At 47.8% G+C, this 27,352-nt stretch overlaps 1 protein-coding gene across 1 annotated transcript in view; it reads left to right on the forward strand.

Annotated features, from left to right (window-relative positions):
- The first annotated feature begins 12 nt into the window (after nt 1–12).
- YTHDF2 (YTH N6-methyladenosine RNA binding protein F2) overlaps nt 13–27,352 on the forward strand; it is a 31,974-nt gene continuing 4,634 nt past the window's right edge. The window contains exons 1-2 of the mRNA XM_006164576.3: nt 13–122; nt 5,020–6,603. Coding sequence (XP_006164638.2) covers nt 21–122; nt 5,020–6,603 — 1,686 coding nt within the window. The 5' untranslated portion in view covers nt 13–20. The remainder of the gene's footprint in view (nt 123–5,019; nt 6,604–27,352) is intronic.

The raw sequence follows: 27,352 nt of genomic DNA on the forward strand, positions 1-27,352 counted from the left end.
GGAGCGGGGAGAGACGCCCCATGCCACTTCTTTTTTTTCCAGTTCAGAACGGGTCAGTTCACCAGAAGGACGGCCTGAACGACGACGACTTCGAGCCGTACTTGAGCCCGCAGGCGCGGCCCGTGAGTAGGGGACGGTTTCAGGGTCCGGCGGGGATGGCGCAGCAGCTCTTCCTCCTCTGCCTTGTCAATAAGTCACATGGGCAATTTCTTCATAGGCTACTGTGTCGTAAAACAGTTTCGAGTGTCACAGGGTATTAAGAGTTGTCACCAAACCCCGGGCTCTGACGCTGGGACCCTGCTAACACTTCAGACACCAAACACCTGTTCGAGTGATTGTCGCTCCTTTACCTAGAATTTGGGGGGGAGAACCTAGGAAAACTTGCCAGCGTTGTGTTGGACATTTCCACCCCTGAAAACATTTTCTCTCAAGAGCTGGCTCGCTGTGTGATGGGAGCACTGGGGTGCATCACCACCCTCCGTGTTGTGCTCAGGACAGCCTGCTTCCTTTCCTCTGGTGGCCGCAGCTGAGCGGTTCTGAGATGAGCAGAGCAGCTTGGAATTCCGCTTGCTCTTCCCAGTTGGCTGTGCCCGGATCTGTGGGCCCAGCCTTGTGCATCTCTGGCTTCTCACTGAAGGGCTCTATAGGATTTACAGCATGGAGTTAAAGCTAAAAAAACTGTTTAGTAACAACTAAAGCAAAGTAAGACTAGGGGTGTTTACAACGTAGGGTTTTCTAAAACCTGTGTCCGTAGGAACTCATTGGATTCCACAGTTCTTTTGTGCTACCTCAGGTCCCAAAGATGTAGTCATGAAGTTGTAGCTGATACAGCTCTCCAGATAACAGGGCCCAAGCACAATGGGCAGTATTGCTCCCAAGATGTCTAAAAAGATCAAAAAGTGAATGGAGCTTTTATACACATTTAAACACATGAAGTGTAGTTGGTATAGTATCAACTAACCTGTTACAGGTGCCGTTTTGGGGCTTCATCCTTACATATAACTTAGGTTGCCCTATGTACAACTTTGTGCGTTGAAAGTTTAGAAACCACCTACGCAAGTGATTGGAAAAAAGTTTTCACAGAAATAACCAGTTAATCGGGAAAAGTAGAGAAGGAAGTAGAAGAATGAGCCATTAGGGTCCTCCTGCTGACGTCCTTTGCTTACAGAGTCATTATAGCAGGGAGAGTGGGAACATTTAGAAACACAGTTCTGGGTATTTCTTGTGAAACATCGTGTAATTCAGGTTTTTGAGCTCGGGCATGTGTGAACCTGTCTGTTCAGGTGTAGGCATTCAGCTCTATCTCGTTAAGTACATTCGGGTTTTCTTTCTTAAGTAAGCCAAAGCTTAAGTGTCTTTGCCAAAAAAAGTTGGGGAAAATACACCCCTTGGATGAGTAAGATGAAGGATAACCTGAGGGTCTTTAGTTAATTGTCAAGAGTATCTGTCGCCCACCAGTCTCCATTGTCCTGTGTTAGGGTAATAGTTGAGACCTACTCCATTGGCTGTAGACAGTACCCTTATCTATAACAGGTTTGAGTCTGTTAACATTTCCTCTTCGTTTTGCTATAGGCTGAGTGCGCTGGCTGGGGGGAACGGGGGAGGGGAGAAATGATCCCATTGCACTTTTTTCTTTAAAGAATTATTTTATTTATTCATTTCTTTAAATTTGACCAGAGAGAGAGGGAAAGTGAGAAAGGAAGCCCCCAGGTCCAGGACTTGAACCGTGCTCAACCATATGGAAGCATCCAGCATCTTAACCACCATGCCACCTGCTGGTCCCTGCAGTCCCTTTTCAGCTCAAGATTTTTGAGCACACATGTACCTGTGCCTAGTATGTTTTTCAAACCACTGGATCTAAGACCAGACCTGAGTAGGTTGGTTGGCCATGTGGTATCCAACCATCCTAACCATTATGCTACCTGTTCTGTTCTAACATTATCTTCAAGAACATTCTTCTTCTTTTCTTTTCTTTTTTTTTTTTTTTTTTTTGGAGGGTTTTGTTTTAGGGCAGGTGCCCTTGCCAGAAAACAGCAACCGAAATGGAAAAACCCCCCCCCCCCCCCACCTTCCCCCCCGGAGGATACCCACACCACAATCTCTTCTTCATCCTCCTCTTGGGATCTTGGGCACGCACGCGCCTAGTGTGAGTTTAAGCCACCAGGTCTGGGACCTGAACCGTGGTCTACTACATGGGAGTTCAGCAATATGGCCATTATGCCGTCTGCTGGTCCTGGAAGACTCATTTTTAAGGAAAATTTTAAATTGTCAGAAAATCACCACTATCTCATCAAACTGCATTAATATTAAGTTTTTTCCCTTAAGAGTTATTTAGTTGTATTTTTGAAAAGAATTATATTATTTAACTCTTATTTATTATTATTATGTTCCAATTCGATCAGAGAGAGACAGAGAAAGAGAGAGGAAAGGTGAGAAGGCAAGCCACCAGATCCAGGACTTGAATCACAGTCAGCCATGTGGGAGTCCAGTGCCTTTAACCACCATGCCACCTGCCGGCCCCTATTTAACTGTGTTTATTATTATCATTATTATTTTAAACTTGCTACAGGGCATGTGCACTCACCAGAGAGACACAGAGTGTGAGAAGGAAACCCACTAGGTCTGGAACTCAAACTGCATTCAGCTGTGTGGGAGCCCAGCATTTCAACTACCACGTCACCTGCCGGCCCCTTGTTAGAGTTTTTTTTTTTTTTTAATAATTTTTTTTTTTAACTTTTTTTTTTGTTCAGTTTGATCAGACAAGAGTAGGAAAGCGAAAAAGTCACCAGGCCTAGGACTCGAACCGCATTTGGCCATGTGGGAGTTCAGCACCTTTAACCACCGTGCCACCTGCTGGCCCTCTAGTTTGAGTTTTTAATATTGAAGAGATACATCTCAGTGGCTAAGCAGTACTGTTGGCTTTCATAATAGGAGCTTAGGTGTTTCGATGAGGGTTGTTATAATCATGCAAGTATTTAAGGATATAGCCACCTGTTGACTAGTTGATGGAGCCTTAATGTTACCAGAAGTATTTTCCAGTTAGCGTAAAGTAGCATTTTGAGTTGAGCTGTGTCTACATTTATAGAGAGTAGTTTTGTTTTGTTTTAAAGAATTTATTTATTTTAATTTGACCAGATAGGAACAGAGAGAGCTAGAGAGTGAGCAAGCAAGCAAGCAAGCTAGCTGCCAGGCTCAGGACTTGAACTGTGGTCCAGCACCCTTCACACACCACCTGCTGGCCCTGAGAGCAGTTTTTATACTTGACTTTCACTTAAGGAATTATTTTGTGAGCTGTTAGATTTTATAAAAATTTCTGTTCAGGACAAGCTAAACATGCAGAATGAGGATTTTGTAACCTGTACCCTAATGTGAAGACTAAGTGCATATAAGTTTGTATTTCTTATATTTAGAGTTTTTTTATCCTTTTGCTTTAGGGTGCGTATACTTGCCAGAGAGAGAGAGAAATCACCCCCCAGAGGGGATCGCCATGCCGCAATCCTTTCTCCATTCTCCAGATTTTTGGCGTGCACACACACGCACCTGGTGTGATTTTCAAGCTGCTGGGTCTCCTACTAGAACTGTGGTGTTGCCACATGGGGTCAACTGCCTTAAACTCCATGCCCCCTGCCAATTCCTATTTTTGTTTTTTTTAAGGATGTAGACTGTGCAGTTTTTTGAATTATACTTTTCCTGTTTGATTTCAGCTTACAGCTATTCATGTGTAGCAAAACAAATAGCAGTATTTTTTCTTACTTTAAGTCCTCTAGAAGCCACTGCATTTCTTTTGTAGTTTTTAATTGAAATAGTGGCATTTGTTAATGTTTCCGGATGTTTTCCCAAGAGGCTGTTGGTGCCTGACTATTTGCGATTGAAGCATGGTTTGGGGTTTGTGACTGAGGACTGGCAGCACCGACATTTGGACCAGATTTTGACATTTCCAGTTCTTTCTATTTGATTTTTCTTGTATGATCGAACCACCCCTCGCCCCCCCACCATAGGGCACATGCGCCCGCCAGAAAGCCAGAGAGAGAGAGAGAGAGAGAAAGCGAGAAATCACCCCCCAGGGGAGATGACCATGCTGCAATCCCTTCTCCTCCATTCTCCTCTCGGGATCTTGGTCACGCACACACGCCCGGTGGGAGTTTAAGCCACCGGGTCCGGGACTCGAACCGTGGTCGACTACATGGGAGTCCAGTAACATAGCCATTACGCCAACTGCTGATCCCAGAAAACTCTTTTGAACACTCTTCGTCCAATATTCTCATTCCTTAAAAATCATCGGTAATTGGGTTTAATAAAAACAGTTCAGTACTTGTGTAGAGCAAGATTTAAACTGTTTGGAAAATGCTTAGTTGTTTTTTTTTTTTTTTTTTTTTTGAATTGTGTTAAGGCTCACATTCACTGTATGGATCCCTTAACTTTAAATGTTTAAACATTACCGCATTAAACTTTTACAGTGTGAAACGACAGTCTTTAAAAAGGGACTGTCTGGGGCCTGGCAGGTGGCAGGGTGGTTAAGGGCAGTGGACTCCCACATGGTCGACAGTGGTTTGAGTCCTGAACCTGGCAAGTTGCTTTCTCACCTCCCGCCCTTTCTTTCTTTCATTCTTTTTCTTTTTAAAAGAATTATTTATTTATTTAATTTTATTTGTTAATTAATTAATTAGTTAATTTATTTATTTATTTTGACCACCAGAGAGAGAGAGAGAAAGGGAAAGTGAGAAAAGCAAGCCACCAGGTCTGGGACTTGAACCATGGTCGGCCATGTGGGAATCCAGTGCCCCATCCACTGGCCTGCTGGCCCCACTCGCCCTTTCTCTCTCTTTGTCTCTGGTCAAATTAAAATAAATAAATAAAAAATAAAGTTCAATAAAATAATAAATTCTTAGAAAAGAAAAGGAAGGGACCATCTGATGTGCTACTCTCTCTTTGTAGCAATGGCTGAAATGTTGGATTATGTGACTGAGAGGACATGTCCTCATGTTACCTAATACTTTGTTTTGATTTTCTCTCCCACAGAATAATGCGTATACTGCCATGTCAGACTCCTACTTACCCAGTTACTACAGCCCCTCCATTGGCTTCTCCTACTCTTTGGGTGAAGCTGCCTGGTCTACTGGAGGTGACACAGCCATGCCCTATCTGACTTCTTATGGACAGCTGAGCAACGGAGAGCCCCATTTCCTGCCAGATGCAATGTTTGGGCAACCAGGAGCCCTAGGCAGCACTCCATTTCTTGGTCAGCATGGTTTTAATTTCTTTCCCAGTGGGATTGACTTCTCTGCATGGGGAAATAACAGTTCTCAGGGACAGTCCACTCAGAGCTCTGGATATAGTAGCAATTATGCTTATGCACCCAGCTCCTTAGGTGGAGCTATGATTGATGGACAGTCAGCGTTTGCCAGTGAGACCCTCAACAAGGCTCCCGGCATGAACGCGATAGACCAGGGGATGGCGGCACTGAAGTTGGGCAGCTCGGAAGTTGCGAGCAGCGTTCCCAAGGTTGTGGGCTCTGCCGTTGGTAGTGGGTCCATTACCAGCAACATCGTGGCTTCCAGTAGCTTGCCTCCAGCTACGATTGCTCCTCCCAAGCCAGCCTCTTGGGCTGATATTGCCAGCAAGCCGGCAAAACAGCAGCCTAAGCTGAAGACCAAGAATGGCATTGCAGGGTCAAGTCTTCCACCACCCCCAATAAAGCATAACATGGATATCGGGACTTGGGATAACAAGGGTCCTGTGGCAAAAGCCCCCTCACAAGGTTTGGTTCAGAATATAGGTCAGCCAACCCAGGGGTCTCCCCAGCCTGTAGGTCAGCAGGTGAACAACAGCCCTCCGGTGGCTCAGGCATCTGTAGGGCAACAGACGCAGCCATTGCCTCCACCGCCGCCGCAGCCCACCCAGCTCTCAGTCCAGCAGCAGGCAGCTCAACCAACCCGCTGGGTCGCACCTCGGAACCGTGGCGGTGGGTTTGGCCATAGTGGGGCGGATGGTAATGGAGTAGGACAGTCCCAGGCTGGTTCTGGCTCTGCTCCTTCAGAACCCCACCCGGTGCTGGAGAAGCTGCGGTCCATTAATAACTACAACCCCAGGGATTTTGACTGGAATCTGAAACATGGCCGGGTGTTCATCATCAAGAGCTACTCCGAGGATGACATCCACCGCTCCATCAAGTACAACATCTGGTGCAGCACGGAGCACGGCAACAAGAGACTGGACGCCGCGTACCGCTCCATGAACGGGAAAGGCCCCGTTTACTTACTTTTCAGTGTCAACGGCAGTGGACACTTCTGTGGCGTTGCAGAAATGAAGTCTGCTGTGGACTACAACACGTGTGCAGGTGTGTGGTCCCAGGACAAGTGGAAGGGGCGTTTTGATGTCAGGTGGATTTTTGTGAAGGACGTTCCCAATAGCCAGCTGCGACACATTCGCCTAGAGAACAACGAGAACAAACCAGTGACCAACTCTAGGGACACTCAGGAAGTGCCTCTGGAAAAAGCTAAGCAGGTGTTGAAAATCATAGCCAGCTACAAGCACACCACTTCCATTTTCGATGACTTCTCGCACTATGAGAAACGCCAGGAGGAAGAAGAAAGTGTTAAAAAGGTAACCAGCTTATGATTCTTAAGACTTCGTAGGGAGGGAGGAGACGGACTGTACAACAGAACAAGTAACAGCGGCTCTAATGGTCACGGTCGTACGGGAGCACGACTGGCTCTACTGTTTGAACCCTGGTGTGAGGGAACAGGGGACATCAGCGTAGGTCAGAATACTAATACTGCCTTAAAGGAGAGCAGAAAATAGAAGTTACATGATGCAAAAAGAGGGGAAGAAAGAGATAGCTGCTGCTTTAGCTAGACATCTGAAGGGCTTTGAGGATGTCTTCTCAGGCTTCTGTTTCTACAAGGATGAGTAAGGAGGCAGTGCCATTTCAGGTTTGGGTAGTGACTGTGCAGATCTTGGGGGAGGGGGCAGCTGGGTGGTTGGTCCCCTGATCGAAGCACATCCCATCTGTCTGGTGTGGGTCTGCTTTCCTTCAGACTGCAGTATTTTGAGCTATATTCTGTGATTAAAACTGGGAAGGCATGGAGTCGGCAGGTGGCGTGGTGGTCAGAGGTGTTGGATTCCCACATGGGCAACTGTGGTTCAAGTCCCAGACCTGGCAGCTTAGCTTGCTTTATGGCTTTCCCTTTCTCTCTCTCTGGTCAAACTTAAAAGGTGATAATGACAAATGGAATTAAAGAAGTAATTCTTTTTTAAAAAAGACTGGTAAGGCAAAGATGGGTGTTTGGGGGACATGCACAGTGTAGCTGTTAAGAGAAACTTGTCAGTATTAAATACCAGTGGGGAACGTGGATTTAAAAGCAAGTTGGGGTACTGCTGATTGTTAATTATGTATTTTAATTAAATTCACTAGAGAGGTTCAGTGAATGGTGATTGAACTTTGCAAGTAGATGTAAGATTTGTATGTTGGATTGGCTAGACTGAATGTTCTCATAGAATGCTTTAGGGTCTTTGCGGACCTAACTGATGGAGTCTTTTTCCCCTTCCAAACTGCTCCATAAAGACTTTAGATAAATGAATATCCTAATTGTTCTCAGGCTGGCGAGCAAACCACTGCATAAAAATAACAGCTAGAAAGCTCTGATTACATTTGTGACGGGTGACTTTTTAATTTACTTTCTGGAAGAAGAGCTGCTGGGGTTTCAGGCGGTGCCTGTGGTTGGTGCTGAGCCTACTCGTGCAGCAGTCTGCGCTGCCTTTCTCAGTTGGCCGCCGTCCTTGTCACCCCTACCCGTAAGCTGTTCTTGCTGTCCTGCTCGGCTTCAAGGAGCCAGCAGGTTTTGCTGGGACAGATAGCTCATGGAGGCTTCAGACTCCCTTGGGCGGGGTGTTCATGCATGTGCCCCTTTGTTATTTGAGATCGCAAAAAGCTTGTTGCTAACTAGGGTTGGAGTCATGCAGTAAATAAGTACTTAGGCTTCATCTCGAAGGTGGTGTCCCTCTGTGCCAAGGTTCCGTGCTTGGGGACATGCTGGCGTGCTGGTAGGATGCCGAGGCAGGGGCTCAGCCAGGTTGGCCACGTCTTCCTCCCGTCTTGTTCTGTCACACCCGTGGTTCAGCACCTGAGAGCCTGCAAGCATTGGCTTCAGTTGGAAGCTTCAGCAAGTTGCAGTGATGTCTTGATGGGCGAAGGGTGGTTACTTTATTGCGTATTGTGGCCGCCTTAACCTGCTTGCCTTGGTTGTACCCACCGCCTTCCCCCAGTTGTGGAGTAGTCTTGTGACAGCACTTTTGAAGGCTCCATAGTACTCTATCATAGACTTCTGGTTAGCCAGACCCTAATTGTCGAGTGTTAGCAGTTTGTATTTTTTCTAATGAAAATAGCATTACTTCGAACATTCTTTTATGTAAATATTGATTCATGTTTGTCTTTCGAGTATTTAAGTTTTTGTTCATTCCATGAGTGAGTAAGAGAGTAGCCCGAATGCTGTCATCCACATCCCTTGGAGTCTCAGCCAGCCCAGATGCCTTTCCTGTGGGTCAGCCTCAGCCTCACAGAAGGCCGCATCTTACCACCGTTGGGCCCTGCCCTTCAGTACTGAGCTGGGTTAAGATACATGACTTTGGAAGGTTTGGCTTGTGTTCTGTACTGCCCATAATATGGGCCATTCTCATTTTTCCTGAAATATTTTTGTTGAGTTAGTTTTACTGTGCAGTTATTATTTAGAAGGTGAGAGTGAGTTTAGGACCTTGTCTCTTGACTTAACTTTGAAATAGTGTGGCAGAAAATAAGACTGACTTCTTGCATTAGTGATTAATTTTTTAATAGAAACTTCATAAAATAATTGACTTAATTTTTGCCTTGTATTTCTAGCTCTTTAACTGCAGGTAAAAATAAGGGAAATAGTTTAGTGGAGGGGACCGAGGACTGAGACTCTCCGAAAACCTCCAGTTTAACGTTCGCCACAAGTGGGCACTTGTCAGGTGTTTTTTGGAATAACTGGAAAGCTAAAGGAGAGTAGGGAGGAAGGGAGGAGAAAATCTGGTCATGGTGGCAGCAGCGCAGGGTGTGCGGTCATAAAAATGCTGTTGCTGTTGAGTAAGAGAACAGGATTTCTTTTTGTTTTTCTTTTTTTTTTTGTTCTCGATTGTTTTCTTTTAGTTTTGCTATAGCCACATGCACTCACCAGAGGGAGTGAGGGAGAGAGAGAGCGCGTGATATCACCCACCAGGGGGGATGGTCACACTGCTGTGTATCCCTTTTCCAGTTTTCTCTCGGGGTTTTGGGCATGCACACACACCTTGTGTGATCTTCAAGCCACTGAGTCTGGCACTCAAACCATGCAGTCAGCCCGTGGGACCCAGCGCCTTAACCACCACACCACCTGCTGGGCCTTTTTTTTTTTTTTTTTTTAAGAATTTTTTGGGTGGCCACAGAGGATTAGAGATTTTTGCGATGACACATGAGCTTGCCAGAGAGACAGAGACAGAAAGCAAGAAATCACCCCCAGAGGTGATGGCAACGCCACAGTCCCTCCTCCTCTACTCTCCTCTCAGAGTTTTGGTTTTGCATGCACATGCAAGCCTGCTGTGAGTTTCAAGCTGTCAGGTCTGGGACTTGAACTGTAGTCAGCCATGTGGGAGTCCAACGTCTTAACCACATGCCACCTGCTGGCCCTGCGGTTCCTTTTATTTTTTCTTTTAACTTTTTTATCCAAGTTTCCTGCAGTGTTGGCACTCTACAGTTCCTCTTCATGAGCAAGTGTTTGCTTGTTTTTCCTTTTTTTCGTCACAGCCATCTTTCTCCTCCCAACTCTTTAGTTTGGGCAGTTAGGCATTGGTTGAGAGATACTTGAAGTAATCGCCTTGGTTCTGCTTTCACTTTTAAAAGTACAAGTATTTGAGACATAAACCTTAGAGAACATCACGTTAGCCAATACACTTTTCTTATTAAATCTCTAGGGAGTAAATGACTGTGGAGGCATTGTTGGTTCTCACCCAACATCGCCCACCCGTGGTGGTTCTCAGGTTGCCCCTGCTGAAGAGGTAGGGGTGAGTGGGCACCCCATTTTCCCCGGGTGGCAAACCTGAGCTTGCCGTACAGTCCTCAGCCGTCTGTATCCACTCTGCAAATCTGTCTCTCTGCCACAAGGGTTAAGGAAATTCCACTTGTGTTACTCATCACCTCCTTTGATTTGTGTAGATAAAAGGCCTTTCTGCAGCCTCTGGAAAGGGTAACTTCGAGAGACTAGATGACACTCTTTAAACCTTGGCCTTCGGAGCCATCTTTCTCCAGTTGTCTGTATTAATTGCTGGGATGGAATCAAAAACAAGGACAACAAAACGGATAAAATACAGGAGAAATAGAAAAAAGACAGGCTTGGCTTTCTTGGAGAAGAGGGATACATTTGGGGAAGCTGAGGGCCTCCTGGGAGAGAGTATTTAAGTGTCTCAGTGACTCATTCAGGTGACAGCAGAGTGCACTTGGCGCACTGGGTGTGGATTCTCTCACCTACGGCCTGCAGCTTTTAGGTGAAGGAGGATGGGGAGGTGGTTTACGCTTGGTCTCGGTCTCCTAGCGACATAGCTGTGGAATTGGTATTTCAACGATCTTTCCAGAAGTTTAATAAACTGGTTGTTAAACAGTTAGTATTAAACAAATTAAACTTAACAGTGAGATACATTGTATTAAAAGATGTTCTAAATACTTTTGTATACACATGTTACATTGTACCTACCTTTTGTAATACATTTACAATTCTATATGTAAGCTTAAAATCAGATGCCATTGTATGGAAAGGCAATGAGCATTCAGTTTTATTACTCCCTGGCTACTTAGGCTTATTGTGTGAGTAGATAATGTCCACCCCAGGTTTCTTCTCAGCCCCAGGTACCAAGGTGGTTGGAAAGCAGTCTAGTTGTCTATACCATGGGAATTGACAACTGATATATACAGATTGCCTTAGTTTTTGTAGTTTGTTTAGACTTAAATTGATGGAGAAAAGACCAGTCCAGATTAATTTTTTAAAAAAGATATTCGGCATAGGGCACATGTGCTTACAGAGAGAGAAGGTGAGAAATCACCTCCACGCACACACAGCCACACCACAATTCCTTCTTTTCCATTCTCTTTTGGGGATTTTGCACTCAGTGTGATTCTCAAAACGCTGGGTCCGGGACTCAGACTGGTCAGCCCTGTGGTGGTTCAGTGCCTGAGCCGTCACTCCACCTTCTGGCCCCCCAATTTAAGTGCATCATTGTTCACTTCTTACAAACAAAATTGAGGAAGTGCTCTTACCAGTGTTTGAGAAATCACCCATTTTAGCAAAGAAGTTGCTCAGGACATTGATGGAGCAGTGAAATTCCAACGTGTATCTTTATTTTGTTTTCGTCTTGTTAAGTGTTGGGGCAGCCAGTGGTGTGGTTAAGGTGAGCATGCACGCCCAAAACTCTGAGAGGATGGAGAAGGGATTGCAGTGTGGCCATCTGAAAGGTGCTTTTTGACTTTTCTGTCTCTCTTTCTCTGTCTCTCTCTCTTGTTTTTTTTTTTTTTTTTTTTTTTTTTTTTTTGAGAGGTTTTTGCTATAGGGCGCGTGCGCTCGCCAGACAGACAGAGACAGACATAGAGACAGAAAGCGAGAAATCGCCCCCTAGGGGGGATGGTCACGCCGCAATCCCTTCTCCTCCATTCTCCTCTCGGGATCTTGGGCACGCATGCACACGCGCCCAGCGTGAGTTTTAAGCCACCGGGTCCAGGACGCGAACCGCGGTCGACTACGTGGGAGTCCAGCGACATAGCCATTACGCTAACTGCTGGTTCCCTCTCTCTCTCTCTCTCTTGTGAGCACACACACCCTGTAGCAAATTTTAAGAAAAATGAGTGGTGGGTGAAAGTATATTGGAACTACCTGAGAGTCTTCTCCCGACTCAAAGCCGTGGACTGCTGTGATATGTGGAGTTGGCCAAATAGGGAAGTGAGGCTGGAAGAGGGTGATTGTAGCAAAAGGACGCTGTATTCAAAACGTGGTCTCGTTGGGCCAGCAGGTGGCATGGTGTTTAAGGGCGCTGGACTTCCTCATGGCCAACTGGTTTGAGTCCCTGACCTGGCAGCTTGCTTTCTCACTTTCTCTCTCTTTCTCTTTCTGTCCCTCTTTGGTCAAGTTAAAATAAATAAATAAAGTTAAATATTTAAAAAAAAAAAAAACAACAAGAACGTGGTCTTGTGATTGCTGCTGGTGCATGTTTAATGTGGTCTGGAGAGATACAGAGCGCAGGGAGGGTGGTTGAGGCCAGTACATGAAGTGTTTCAAATTTTGTTTCCTTTTTTAGGTTTTTGTCATAGGGCACATGTGCTTTGCTTGCTGGAGGGAGACAGAGAGAGGGAAACTGAGAAATCGGCCCCCCTCCCTGGGGAAATGGCCACACCACAGTCCTTTTCCTGTGTTCTCTGGGTATTTTGTGCACATACACATGTCTGGTATGATTTTCAAGCTGGCTGGTCCAAGACTCGAACTGTGGTTGGCCACATGAGAGTCCAGCACTTCCATTATTATGCCACCTGCTGGCCTTGAATTTGGAGAGTTTTTAGCCCTCATCGTAGGCAAATGCTTAACGTTTACTCCATGATTATAAGGAATACTGGTGGACCTGGCCAGCCAGTGACGATAATTGAGGTGACTGGATCCCATAGGGCTGACTTTGTGGTTTGAGTCCCAGACTTGGTGGCTTGGGAAGTATCCCATTTGGGTGCATCCAAAATCAAGATGAGAAAGGAGGAGAAGGAAATCCTGTGCAGCCATCACCCCCCCCCCCACACAGCTCACGCTTGCCGCCCCTCCCCCCCCCCCCCAAGCGATTTCTCACTCCCCACCCCCTCTCTCTGTCTCTGTCTGGAACGAGCACACATAGCCTATAGCAGAAACAACAACAAAAAATTGATAATAAATGAAAATAATGGCTTGGACCAGACATACGGCCTACTGGTTAAGGGAGCTAGAGTCCTACATAACCAACTGCATGGGTCAAATCCCAGTAGCTTGAAAGACACGCCAGTTGTGGCCTGTGCCAGTGCAAAGCCCTGTTGGGATGAAGAGAAGGGCCATATAGAAATGTCTGAAATACGCTGAGTGTGAAATACAGCAGTCTTTTTTATTTTAAAGAAATGCTTTTTAAATCTTTTATTTAACTTTATCCATTATTTTTTTTCTAAAGAATTATTTATTTGGGACCAGCAGTTGGTGTAATGGCTATGTTGCTGGACTCCCACGTAGTCGACCGCGGTTTGAGTCCTGGACCCGGCGGCTTAAACTCATGCTGGGCGCGTGTCCATGCATGCCCAAAATCCTGAGAGAAGAATGGAGGAGAAGAGATTGCAGCGTGGCCAACCCCCCTGGGGTGATTTCTCGCTTTCTGTCTCTCTATCTCTCTCTGTCTGGCGAGCGCACGCGCCCTATAGCAAAAACCTCTCCTCCAAAAAAAAAAAAAGAATTATTTATTTAACTTAATTTTAATTTGACTAGAGATAGAGGGAGAAAATGAGATAGCAAGCTACCAGGTCTAGTACTTGAACTGTGGTCAGCCATGTGGGAGTATCCAGCGCCCTAACCACCACGCCATCTGCTGGTCCACCCTCCATTTATTTATTTTAATTTGACCAGAGCGAGATAGAGGCAGACAGAGTGAGAAAATAAGGAAACAAATCTCCAGATCCGGGATTTGAACCACAGTCTGCCAAATGGGAGTCCAGCGCCCTTAACCACCATGGCACCTGCTGGCCCACCCCATCATTCTGTTATTTTTGATATGGTTAAAGGCTGATCCAGAGAGAACTGCTGTTTTCTCAGGCTGAAACGCTCGGGACAAGGCCAATTGGTAACATTAGAATCATTTAGCAAGTACTCCGAATAGTTAAACCAAGAGCCACATAATGTAAGCCATTCCGCAAACCTCCCAGAAATAAAGATTATTAAGATTATAACAGTTCTAAAACTTTTTAGCAGTGGTTTTTTTTTTGCATTCCAAGAGAAACCTTATTCAGAACCCCGTCAATAGCCAGTTTTACATGCTTGGCTTCCTTTCCCTCTGCAAGGTCCCCAAAGCACCTCCCCAGAAGCATAATCTTAAACCATCTAGAGCCATGAGTTTACCAGTCAGGAGATGTTGGGGTGGCTCTCTTGTAGGCATATTGGGTTGTTCAATGCCAAGAGGAGTGTAGAGGGGAGAGACAGGCTGCAGCATGGGCTTTGACTGACGGTATGGCAAGAGATTGTCTCCTGTAGCTCTGCAGGTGTTAGGAGGAGGAAAGCTCTACTCCCTGAAGCAGTACAAACACCAGCTCTGCTTTTCCGCATCCTTTTTTTTTGGAGAGGTTTTCGCTATAGGGCGCGTGCGCTCGCCAGTCAGAGAGAGAGACATAGAGACAGAAAGCGAGAAATCACCCCCCAGGGGGGATGGTCACGCTGCAATCACTTCTCCCCCATTCTCCTCTCGGGATCTTGGGCACGCACGCACACGCGCCCGGCGTTAGTTTTAAGCCACCGGGTCTCGGACGCGAACCGCGGTCGACTATGTGGGAGTCCAGCGACATAGCCATTACGCTAACTGCTGGTTCCCCCGCATACACTTTTGAGTCCCGGCCGTCAAGGAGGAATGCTCTGAGTTGGCTCAGATCACACCTTGCCACACTGGCACGGGTGACAGTTCTGCAGTTGTTTAAGCAGTCACTGCTGCCACCTTCTGGACCCGATTCTGATTCCAGCAACAAACTAGCCCAGGAAACAGTGCCATGGAGATGTGCACCGGCTGCTGGATGAGAGCCATGCCCACGGAGCCAGTGTGACTCCATGTAGCCGCGAGGAGAAGGTGTTAGGAGTTACAGCCATGCTGTAGGATGCACATGTTCAAGTGCTGCGACTACACAGTGGCACCAAGCACAGGAGACAGGATAGCAAGACCACTTAGGGCTAGAGTCACCAGGACGTTTTTATGGAAGACTTAGTTTGAGTTGGGTCTAAAAGGTGGCTAGAGAAAGATGAAGATAGTGGCTAGCCCCTAAGTCGGAGCTGCTGGATGTGGGGGAGGGGACAGGTCATTGCACTTTGCTGCTGTAATTCTACTAATTAAGAGATGCTCAGGGGGCCGGCAGGTGGCATGGTGGTTAAGGGTGCCGGACTCTCACATGGCTGACCACGGTTCGAGTCCTGAACCTGACAGCTTGCTTGCTTTCTCACTCCCCCCCACCCCATTCCTCTCTAGTCAAATTAAATAAATAAATAAATAAAATTAAAATGATTCATTAAAAAAAGAGAGATGTTGAGGGGCTAGCCCAGTGCCATCAAGTGCCATGGTGTTGAAGTCGACTGGATCCCACACGTCAACTCCACAGTTGAGGTCCTAGATCCGGTGACTTGAAACACACCAGGCATGAGTGTGCATACCCAAAATCCCAAGAGAGTGTAGCAGAAGGGATTGGGGTGTGACCATCCCTTCTGGGGGTTGATTTCCCACTTTTCCTCTCTCTGGCGAGTACACGCACCCTATGGCAAAACAGAGATGTTCAATAGCAAGTCTGTCGAAGCTCTGTTCTGGCTACCGCACTTGGGTACTATGTGACAGTGCTTGAGAGATCGATATAAAATGTGGATGCCGAGCAGACTTTTTTTTGTTAAGTTGTGAATAACCCAGAACATTTAAAGTGTTTGCATGTAAAAAAGAAATGTGCAAAAACTCTTAAAAATGGAGTGTGCGGGGGACCGGCAGGTGGAGTGGTAGTTAAGGTGCTGGACACTCCCACATGGCTGACCATGGTTCAAGTTCTGGACCCGGTGGCTTGCTTTTCTCTCTTTCCCCCCCCCCCCCCATCTCTGTCTCCCTCCCTCTGGTAAAATTAAAAAACATAAATGGATGAATAAATAAAAAATAAAATAAAAAATGGAATGTGCGAAGTGTAAAATTGCAAGTTTTGCATTGTTTTTTCATTATAAACTAAAACTAGTTATGTGACTCGTTAAGAGAGCGGGTGTCACAGGGCTGACCAGGCAGTTTGAGTCCCGGCCCTGTTGCTTGAAAAAATATGGTGAGCAAACGTACGTGCAGCGCCAAATCCCAGCTGGCTGGAGAAGTGGAGAAAGGATTGCAGTGAGCGTGCTCCACGGGGTGCCACTCGTCCTGCCCCGCTTTCTCTCTTTGGTGAGTTAGTTCATGTGCTCTCTGCCCCCCTGCCCCCACCAAAAGAAAGAGAGAGAGAGAAGCTAACAGCGGGCCCATCGGGTAGTGGCAATGGTCAGGCACTGTGTTCAGGGAGCCAGGCCAGAGCCCACCTGACCAACCATGTTTAGAGTCCTGGCCCTGGTGGCTTGAAAACCATATCAGCTGCGTTTGCCCACCCGGACCCTGCTGGGGTCCTGACGGGAAGGCGGGATAGAGGAAGGCCCCACTGTGGAATGCCGTTTCCCTCATGCGTGCATGTTCTGTCTGGCATGAGAAAATTAAAGAGAAAAACCCAGCTGTGTTCTGTTGTCTTCTGACTTGCGTAGCCAGCCACCTCCTTGTGGGCGTGTGAGGAGAGCATAATTGAAGTGTGAACCTTTATGTGCACACTCAGCTCTAATACTCTGTCTCAAGGATCGGAAGGCATAGGTTGCCTCTGCTCTACCTCACCTCGTGACCATGTGCCAGAACAGTTACAGGTAGTGGGGTAAGGGGTGCAGGGAATACACACTGGAAGGTGGTGAAGTCAAGGTGGGAGGCTTTACTGTGACCCACTCTCAGGTTACACACAAACAGCAAGATCACCTCACTTTAGTGGCAGAGTTAGGATTGGACCCCATAAGTTGAGTAATTCAGAGTCATTGGTGGCAGAAATTACTTGTGGTCGGTGGGCCCTAGGGTGAGGAGGGGAGGAGAGTGGACCCGGGCAAGAGCGTCAGAGCACAAATTCCAAAACCTTGTACTGATCTAACACGGCTTGAGTAATCCGAACTGTTTAAATATATATTGAAACCTAGCCTCTGCCTCTAGATTGGATAAATTCAAAGTTTCATCTAGCAAGCTCCCCAGGTATTTCTTTCAGGGCCAGAAATGGTCGGGAAGGTTTTTGTCTGCACTCATGCTTTTTGGGAAATTCTTAGACTGAGATTCCGGTCCTTCCTCAGCTGCTGACTGAGGCTCTGGAGGCAGGCCCTCACTGGTCAGTGACTTCTCCTGCCCTCCCTCTTGTTTTCCCACCTCCAAGTCCTTGTGCATGTCTCTGGCAGGTTTGGTTTTTTTCAGGTTTCTCAGTGTTGTGGCCTCTTTCCCATGCCCCTGCCCAGGGATTGCCCAGTCATAGTCTTTCCTTACCTAGGTCTCAAGTCTTCTTCAGTGGAGACGGTGTTAAAATTCACACGTGTCTGATAAGTTTGGCTATCCCTTTCAAGGCTGTAGCCTGCCTTAAGGTGGTAAGGGATTTGAGCCCAGCAGATGGAGTAATGGTGACGTTGCTAGACTCCCATGTAGTCAGCTGCAGTTCAAGTCTGACCCGGTGGCTTAAAATGTGCATGTGTACCCAAAATCCCCAGAGGAAAATGGTGTAGAAGGAATTGTGGTGGGACCTTTGGTTTCTGTGTCCCTGGTAAGCACACACGTCCTATAGCAAAAATCTCTCAACAAACACACACAAATGTCAGGGAGTTGGAGTGGATTCCAATTTTTCTCTCTTAGATTTCATTTTTCTCTCTCTTCTAGACTTTAGTTTTGTTTTTTTTTTTTTTTTTTTTTGAGAGATTTTCACTGTAGGGCGCGTGCGCTCGCCAGACAGACAGAGAGAGACATAGAGACAGAAAGCGAGAAATCACCCCCCAGGGGGAATAGTCACGCCGCAATCCCTTCTCCTCCATTCTCCTCTCGGGATCTTGGGCACGCACGCACATGCGCCCGGCGTGAGTTTTTTAAGCCACCGGGTCCGGGACACGAACCGCGGTCGACTACGTGGGAGTCCAGCGACATAGCCATTATGCTAACTGCTGGTTCCCTAGACTTTAGTTTTTTACTGTAAGGCATGTGTGCTCACTCGAAAGAGACAAGGAAAGCGAGAAAGCATCCCCTAGGGGGATGGCTACACCACAATCCCTTTTCCTCCATTCTCCTCTCAGGATTTTGGGTATGCACATGCACCCTGTGATTTTCTTTTTTTGAAAGAATCATGTATTTAATTTTATTTATTACTATTTTTCAGTGTGATCGGAGAGAGAGAAAAGGAGAGTGAGAATACAAGACAGGTCCAGGATTCAAACCACGGTTGGCCATGTGGGAGTTCAGCACCTCAGCCACCATGCCACCTGCCTGTTGTGTAGTTTTTAAAGCCAGTGGACCTGGGACTTGAACTGCAGGGTTGGCCATCTGGCATTCAGCTGCCTTAACCATTGTGCCACCTGCTGGCCCCATTTACCATTTCTCATCAGCTGTAATGATTGGACCATCCGGCGAGCCTTCTGTACTTTTTATCCCTTTCTTTGGCTTCATGTCTCCCACGTGTAACTTCATGTAAGAACCTTCTAGGCCTGCCCGACACCCGCACCCGGTGTGCACCACTACTTCAGAGAGGTCTTTAATGGCTTAAGTTTCACTTATTCAGTGTTCCTTTTATTGTATCTTCTTTCTTGTGAGCACATTATTGAATTGTGGGCCTGATCGTGCTTGTAATCCTCCACTTGGGCACTTTATTATTGTTTTTTCATAAAGTTGTTAGGTAATTTTAACCTAGAGGGCTTAGTGTCACTAGCCACTTTGAAGTTGCCCAAACTGATGTTGAAAGCTTTTTAACAGTGGTCTGTGTCCGCGGTGCGAGGATGGGTTGTGTTCAGTCTGTTACATACGCTGCTCCCCCTTTTGAAGGTTAGGGATGTGTGAGGGTTGCTATTGTTGATGGAGCATGAGCCGTGGAGTTTGTGGTTTTGTTCATGTGTGTTTGCTAGTGGAAAGGCCAGGGGCTCTGCTGGAAGACCTGGTTTATTGCGTGCCACTGTAACTTGTTGAGTTAAGAAGCTCTGAGCCCTCTGTGTTTGAAAACTGGGGGGAATACAGCGCTCCTTCCCTGCCTTGCTGGCTACCGTGCGTCCCCGTGGTCTTGGCTGGCTGGGGGGCGGTGTCTGTTTATCTCCCTACTTCCCTCTGCCCTCAAGAAATACGTTTTTAGAAAAGACTAGAGAATGGGCTAGCCTGCAGCACAGTGGCTCAGGTGGTTGACTCCCCGTGGCAGACTCTGCGGTTCAAGTCCTAGACGTGGCAGCTTGAGAAACATGCTTTGGCACGTGTGCATGTGTGCCCCCAAAGGAGGGAGTAGTGGAGGAGGAGGGATTATGGCTTGACCACGTCATGGCAGATGAGTGATCACTGTGGTTCTTAATCTGGTGTGCACCCACACCCAGCTCATATCCTTGGCATTGGGGCCAGCTGGTGGCATGGTGGTTAAAGGCACTGGACTCCCACGTGGCTGACTGTGTTTAGACTCCTGGACCTGGCAACTTGGTTTCTCGCTTTTCCTTTTCTCTCTTTCTCGCTCTTCCTCTCCAGTCAAATTAAAATAAAATAAACAAAGTTAAGTGGAATAATTCTTTTTTTTTTTTTGGAGAGGTTTTTGCTATAGGGCACGTGCACTTGCCAGACAGACAGACATAGAGACAGAAAGCGAGAAATCACTCCCCAGGGGGGATGGCCACACCGCAGTCCCTTCTCCTCCATTCTCCTCTCGGGATCTTGGGCACGCACGCACATGCGCCCGGCGTGAGTTTAAGCCACTGGGTCCGGGACATGAACCGTGGTTGACTACGTGGGAGTCCAGCGACATAGCCATTATGCTAACTGCTGGTCCCACTTTATTATTTCTAAATGGGCCTCATGTAGGGTCCTCTTGGGTGGGGTGGTGGGAGGGGAATGTCAACGAGCCCTGGAAAATGTGTGTCTTATTGCATTCTGATACAATACCAGCCAAGACCAGTCTTTACAAAGTATTTGAGAAATTGGCTTTGTTGTGGAATTACTGTAGTTTCCGTTCAGATGTCATTCGTTCATAGTGGAGATGCAGGGAACGGTTCTGATGATGGTCAAGCTTGGCAAACTTTTCATTTGGTTTGTAACTACTGTTAGTGAATTTTACTTTTTGAGTACCCTGAAAAAAAACTTACTTTACCTGTTTATCTTACTTGAGAAATTGCTAGTCGAATTTATTATTCACGGATTGTATGTGTTCACACACTCTATTTCGACCCTCTTAGTGAAATATAGGAGTTAAGCTACTAATTAACAACCTTGGAAAAGAATTAGATGGGGTGGCTTGCTGGTTAAGGAGCTGGATCCCACCTGCCTGACCACATGGTTTGAATTTGGGACACGGCAGCTTGAAAAAAAACGGGCGAGTGTGCATGCAAGCCCCAGATCCCAGTAGGACAGAGAGTGAATAGTGGTGTTGTGATCGTGCCCCACTGGGGTTGCTTTCTCCCTTTCCCTTTCTCTGTGTGCGCATGTGTGTCTGAACTTTTTACAGCTGCTGACTCATTTCAGAAATAGATAGAGGTACCCTAGCGGGGTCCCTCCACACTCGCCCTTCCTGGCTGACTCGTGCAGGTCGACCTGACTGGCCAGCCGCTGTTCGGATTCCTGTGCACAGCGCTTCCCTGGTGTACTGCAGGGCTGGCCCTGCAAGGAGACACTTCTGGGGACCAGCAGATGGCGTAGTGGTGACGTCGCTGGACTCCCATGTGGCGGACCGTGGTTAAAGTCTCAGACCTGGGGACTCAAGAATCACACTGGACTTTATATCAGAGAACTGTTGAAAAACATTGTCTGTGGAAGGCAGAAGGTCATACGTAACTCGATCTCTTTGCCCTTAGGCTCGTGTAACACTTCTTTTCCACAGCATCAGAGACTGCAGAGGTTGAGGCTAGAAGCCCTAGAGCCCAGGGCCAGTTCAGTCAGTGCTTCCCTGCCGCCCTAGCCCATCCCAGAAGCAGCCTGCCCACTTGGCGCTGAGCTGTGTTCTTTCCTGTTGGGCTGGGGCGCATCCAGGAGGTCCGTGTAAGTGTGACTGGGGGATAAACGTTTTCAGATTGTAAAGTGAACGAAATCGTATCTGAGAAATAAACGCGAGCCTGTCCTGGCGCGTGTTATGGCCCACTTAAAGGGGGAGAGGAGCAGAAGGCGGTGAAGGCCATTAAGCTCGCCGGAGGGGCCCAGGGAGGCACGCCTACCGTGGCACGTGGCCGCGCAGCAGAGGAGGACTGCGTTCTGGAAAATGCCACCACTGCCGTCACCACAGGGTATACTGGGCTCATTGGCATGGCCTGCACACCTTGGCGAGTCACCCAGCTCTGTCCCATGGGACTGCGACTGTCTGTGTGGCCTGTCACTGCAGTGTCATCGCGGGCTGTGGGACTGAAAGCTTCCATAGTGTGGATTCAGGTGGCATTCCACCCGGGACCTCCTGATAAGTATTAAATGAGCCTAAGGGTAAAGAGACCGAGTTTCTGCTGTTCCTCCTGGACACGATTGCAATTCTGTGATCCCAGCTGTGAGGTGCGGAGGGCTGCGGGTGGATGGGGCAGAGGAGGGCGGACATTACTGCTCGCTGTTGAGGCTCAGAGACCAGGTGCTGGGGCTGGAGACAGCTTCCCCAGTCCATGGCAAGGACTTGAGGACATCTGTGGGGAGTGGGGTAACGTGTGAGTTTGTGTAGCCCAAAGACTGGGTACCACGCGTGGCCTTCCCTGATAGGCGTGTATGAACTTCCTGAAGCTTCTTACTTAGTTACCGTCTTTAAATGTGTCTTTTTTTTCTGAGAGGTTTTTCACTATAGGGGCGCATGCGCTCGCCAGACAGACAGAGACAGACAGAGAGACAGAAAGCGAGAAACCACCCCCCCGGGGGGGTGGTCACGCTGCAGTCCCTTCTCCTCCATTCTCCTCTCGGGATCTTGGGCATGCACGGGCCCGGTGTGAGTTTTAAGCCACCGGGTCCGGGACGCGAACCGCGGTCGACTACGTGGGAGTCCAACGACATAGCCATTACGCTAACTGCTGGTCCCTAAATGTGTCTTTCCCCAGAGGTGATCCTGGGCTGGGGTGCAAATCTGCAAATCTGCTATGGCCCTCGTTTGCTTATTCTACCACAGTGACCTCGAGATGTGGTAACGGGTCTTCCCATTCAGGATTTGAGCTAACTTCTGGTTAACTGGACTCTAATTAACTTGGTTTGAGCTTTTGAGGGTTCCTCTCTGCACCTCTAGGCAGCCTGTCTGTGGCAGGAGCTTAAACTGCACTAAGCAGACGCCTCATCCTGGCCTGCCACAGGTTTCCCTGTGACCTTGCTCAGGATGGCAGCCCTCCAGACAGCCCTCCAACTGCCTTATGGGGGCTAGGTGAGAGAGGGCGCAGGCTCCTGCGAGTGGGGTAAACTGCCACACTCACGATTCGGGCCCACTGGGGGTTCATGTTTGCTTTTACGTGTCCTTTTTTTTAGATTTTTGCCATAGGATAGGAGGACATGCCAAGTAAAGAGAAAGTAAGAAATCACTGCCCTGGGGGTTGGCCGTGCCACAGTCCCTTCCCCATTCTCCTCTCAGAATTTTGGGCATGCACACACGTGCCCAGTGTGAGTTTTAAACTGCCAGGCCCAGAACTCAAGGGACCAGCAGTTGGTGTAATGGCTATGTCGCTGGACTCTCATGTTGTCAGCCATGGTTTGAGTCTCGGACCCAGTGGCTTAAACTCATGCCAGGCAGCGTGTGTACACGCGTGCCCAAGATCCCGAGAGGTGAATGGAGAAGGGATTGCAGTGTGGTCATCCCCCCTGGGGAGTGATCTCTCGCTTTCTGTCTTTCTCTGTCTTTTTGGCGAGTGCACACACTCTATAGCAAAAACCTCTCAAAAATTTTTTTAAAAATTTGACCAGAGAGGGGGAACCAGCAGTTAGTGTAATGGCTATGTCGCTGGACTCCCACGTAGTCGACCGCGGTTCGCGTCCCGGACCTGGTGGCTTAAAACTCATGCCGGGCGCGTGTGCGTGCGTGTCCAAGATCCCGAGAGGAGAATGGAGGAGAAGGGATTGCGGTGTGACCATCCCCCCTGGGGGGGTGATTTCTCGCTTTCTGTCCCTTTGTCTCTCTCTGTCTGGCGAGCGCACGCGCCCTATAGCGAAAATCTCTCCAAAAAAAAATTTTTTTTTGACCAGAGAGGGAGAGAGAAAGAAGGGAAAGTGAGAAAGCCCAGGTCTGAGACTTGAGCTGTATTCGGCCATATCGGAGTCCGATGCCCTTAACCACTATGCCACTTGCCGCCCCCCAGCATGATTTCAGGCCACATGGTTTGGGACTCAAACTGTGAAGGTGACTCTGGGATCCAGCACTTTAACTATTATGCTACCTGCTGGCCTGAGCGGCGAGGTTTTCTTTTTTCCTTTTTCTTTCTTTTTTTTTTTTTTAAGAGATTTTTGCTATAGGATGCGTATGCTTATCAGAGAGACAGACAGAAGGCAAGAAATCACCTCCTATGTGTATGGTCATGCTGTAGTCCGTTCTCGGGATTTGGGGCATACACACTCCTCTGGTGTGTTTCCAGCCTCCAGGTCTGGGACTCGAACCATGCTCGACTCCGGGAGTTCAGTGACATAACCATTATGCCATCTGCTATTTTGTAATTTAGTGTTACAGTTTGGGGCAAATAAGTCTAAATATATGTCTAGAGTTGTACCTTATGGTAAAATAAGATAATACACAGAATTTTGTTTTAAAGTCCGTCACAGCCTCTTGAGTCACCGCCAGACTTCTCTAGGGTGAGGGAGCTCAGCTTTTGCTTTCTAGTAGCTTTTGATCTAGTCGGGACTGTTTCTCTTGAACAGTGAAGTGTAATTGAGCTCTCAGTGGTAGTGGTAGGTGCCGACTGAGGTGCTTTGGGAGGGCTCAGGAAACGGGGTTTCTGAAGGGTACCTTGTTTATTAATTGCCAGAGGGCGTGCACACTAGCTGGAGTTGGGGAGGAAGAAGGCACCCCCCGGGGCATAGTCACACCCCAGTCTCTCTCCTCTTCTCTATCCTGTCAGGGGTTGGGTTGCACAGTCATGCGGGGTCCAGCTCTGTACCAGCAGTGCTTAGACTGCCCTCCAGGGCCAGCCCTTGAGCTGTACCTTCAAGGGCAGAATGGAAGACCAGATGTTGACTTAAAGAATAAAGAGCTTGGGACCAGCAGATGGCACCATGGTTATGTCGCTGGACTCCCACGTAGTCGACCGCAGTTCGGGTCCCGGACCCAGTGGCTTAAAACTCACGCCATACGCATGTGCTTGCGTGCCCATGATCCCGAGATGAGAACGGAGGAGAAAGGATTGCGGCGTGGCCATCCCCCCATGGGGGTGATTTCTCACTTTCTGTCTCTCTGTCTGGCGAGCGCACATGCCCTATAGCAAAAAAAAAAAAAAAAAAAACCTCTCAAAAAAGAATAAAGAGCATGGGACCAGCAGATGGCACCATGGTTATGTCGCTGGAATCCCACATAATCCACTGTGGTTTGAGTCCCAGATTTGAGGGCTCCAAACTAAGCGTGTGCATACATGCCCAAGATCCCTGGAGGAGAAAGGATTGTGTGTGGTATCCCCTCTGGGGGGGTGATCTCTTACTTTCTGTCTGTCTCTCTCTCTCTGTATCTCTGGTGAATGTACATGCCCTATAGCAAAAAAATCTCTCTTAAAAAATAAACACAGCAAAAAGGAAAGCGATTTAATCAAGAGACGCACCTGAGTCCAGATTTTCTAACATCAAGGGTAATTGTCCGTCAGTAGAAGAGAGGTGACACAGGTGGTGTCCCTCGATTATGAGAGACAGAACCAGGTGAATTTAAGTTGACGTGAGTAAGGTGCTAGTGAGAGTCTGACTTAGGTCCACTCCAAAGTTTAAAAACTTTGTTTAAAAACTTATATTCCGGGACCAGCAGTTGGCGTAATTATGTTCCTGGACTCCCACATAGCCAACCGCGGTTCGTGTCCCGGACCCAGTGGCTTAAACTCACACCAGGCACGTGTGCGTGCGTGCCCAGGATCCCGAGAGGAGGATGGAGGAGAAGGGATTGCAGCATGGCCATCCCCCCAGGGGGGTGATTTCTCACTTTTCTGTCTCTCTGTCTCTGTCTTTCTGGCGAGTGCACGCGCCCTATAGCAAAAAGCCCTCCCTCCAAAACAAACCACCAAAAGCTGATATTCCTGTTAAACTGTTACCTATTGCCAAAACGTGGGGAGAGTTTTAAGCCACTGAGTCCGGGACGCGAACCAGGGCTGACTACATGGGAGTCCAACGACATAGCCATTACGCTAACTGCTGGTTCCCTATTAAATGTATTTTAACAAAAATTTCAAAATGATTCTTTTGAGAGGTTTCTGTTATAGGCACATGCACTCTTTCACTGGAGAGACAGAGACAGAAAGTGAGGAATAACCCCCCCGGGGTGATGCCCACACTACAGTTCCTTCTCCATTCTCCTCTCAGCATCTTGGGCACGCACATACGTGTGCCCAGTGTGAGTTTTGGGTCATGAGGTCTCGGATGTAAACCACCGTGAACTACGTGGGAGTCCAGCAGTGTAACCATTAATGCCATCTACTGGCCCCTCAAAATTATTTTTTAAAAATACTGACTCTGGGGACCAGCAGTTAGCGTAATGGCTATGTCGCTGGACTCCCATGTAGTTGACTGCGGTTCGAGTCCCGGACCTGGTGGCTTAAGCTCACGCTGTGTACGTACGTACCCAGGATCCCGAGAGGAGATTGGAGGAGAAGGGATTGCGGTGTGGCCATCCCCCCCGGGGGGGGGATTTCTCGCTTTCTGTCTCTCTGTCTGTCTCTGTCTTTCTGGCGAGCGCACATGCCCTTTAACAAAAACCTCTAAAATAAAACAAAATAATTTTTCCTCTTTATTCTTCCAAGCAATCTACGATAGTTCCCACATGGCCAATCGTGATTCAAATCCTGGACCTGATGGTTTGCTTTCTCACTTTCTCTCTTTCTCTCTGTCCTGCTCTGGTCAAATTAAAAAAATAAATAAAGTTAAATACAATAATTAGGAAATAATACTCTCTCAGATCCTGCTGTGTGCTGGTGGGTTTCTCGGAAACCCGGTCAGGTGAAGTGCAGCATTGCAGAGGTGTCTGCTCATGAGTGCGTGGTGACCCGCGTGTGTCTGTAGATAACTTAGTGGTGGGTGGTCAGGCTGTCATGAAACCTCCTGCCACTGACTCATGGGAACAGTGGCAGTGTGGTGTGGAGGGAGCTTGGCTGCATCAGTCACCCAGACCAGGGTTTGAACCTTGGTTCTTGTCTGTTGTAGCCGGTGACCTTGGGCAGGTGACTTCTTGGAGTGTCAGTCTTCTCTGTAGGACAAGGGATAATGCAGTCCTGGCAGGACGGTTCTGAGAATTGTTGCAGCGTTGGGGTCTGGGCACGGGTGCCCTGGCTGCTGCTGCTGCTGCTGCTGCTCCACTCTAATAGGGACCATGGTGGTCTCGAGCCGGCCTCACTGGGTGGCAGGAGTCAGGTGTATGTGAGGTGAGGCAGCAGGTGGTTTGGTGGTGAAGGCGCTGGACTCCCACATGTCCCACTGCAGTTTGAGCCCTGGACCTGGTGGCTTGCTTTCTCACCTTCTCTTTGTCTGTCTGTGGTCAAATTAAAAGACAATAATAACAAATAAAATAAATAAATCCTTTTTTTTGAGATTTTTGCTACAGGGCACATAGACTCACTAGAGAGACTGAGTGAGCAGTCACCCCCCAGGGGACATGGCCATGCCACAGTCCCTTCTCCATTCTCCTCTTGGGATCCTGGAGATGCACACACATGCACTCGGCATGAGTTTCAAGTCTCTGGGTCTGGAACTCGAACCATGGTCAACTAGTGGGCATCCAGCAATATAACCATTATGCCACCTGCTGGTCCCAGGTCATTTATATTTTAAAAAAACATTGCACATGACGTACTGTGTGAAGTAGAAGGCTGTTCAGGATAAATTTTTGAAAGACTCCTAAGAAATTATTCTTAGTAAGTAAATGAACATTTAGAAATACATAAAACTAAATATTGCAGTCAATTTTTTAAATCCAGGGGAAGAGGGCATGTTTTATTTTTTGCCTACTGTGGTGAGAAAAGTTCTCATTCTTTAGTTTTGCTGTAGAGCGCATGCAGTCCCTGGAGAGGGGAGAGACACAGAGGGACAAAGTGAGAAATTGACCCCCAGGGGGATGGCCACACCACAGTGCCTTCTCCTCCTCCTCCTGTGAAGACTTCGGGCGTGCACGCACATAGGCTTGGCCTGGCTTCCAAGCCGCTGAACCCCGGGCTCAAGC

Source organism: Tupaia chinensis, unplaced genomic scaffold, assembly GCF_000334495.1.
Source record: "Tupaia chinensis unplaced genomic scaffold, TupChi_1.0 Scaffold143646_1, whole genome shotgun sequence".
Lineage (NCBI taxonomy): Eukaryota > Metazoa > Chordata > Mammalia > Scandentia > Tupaiidae > Tupaia > Tupaia belangeri.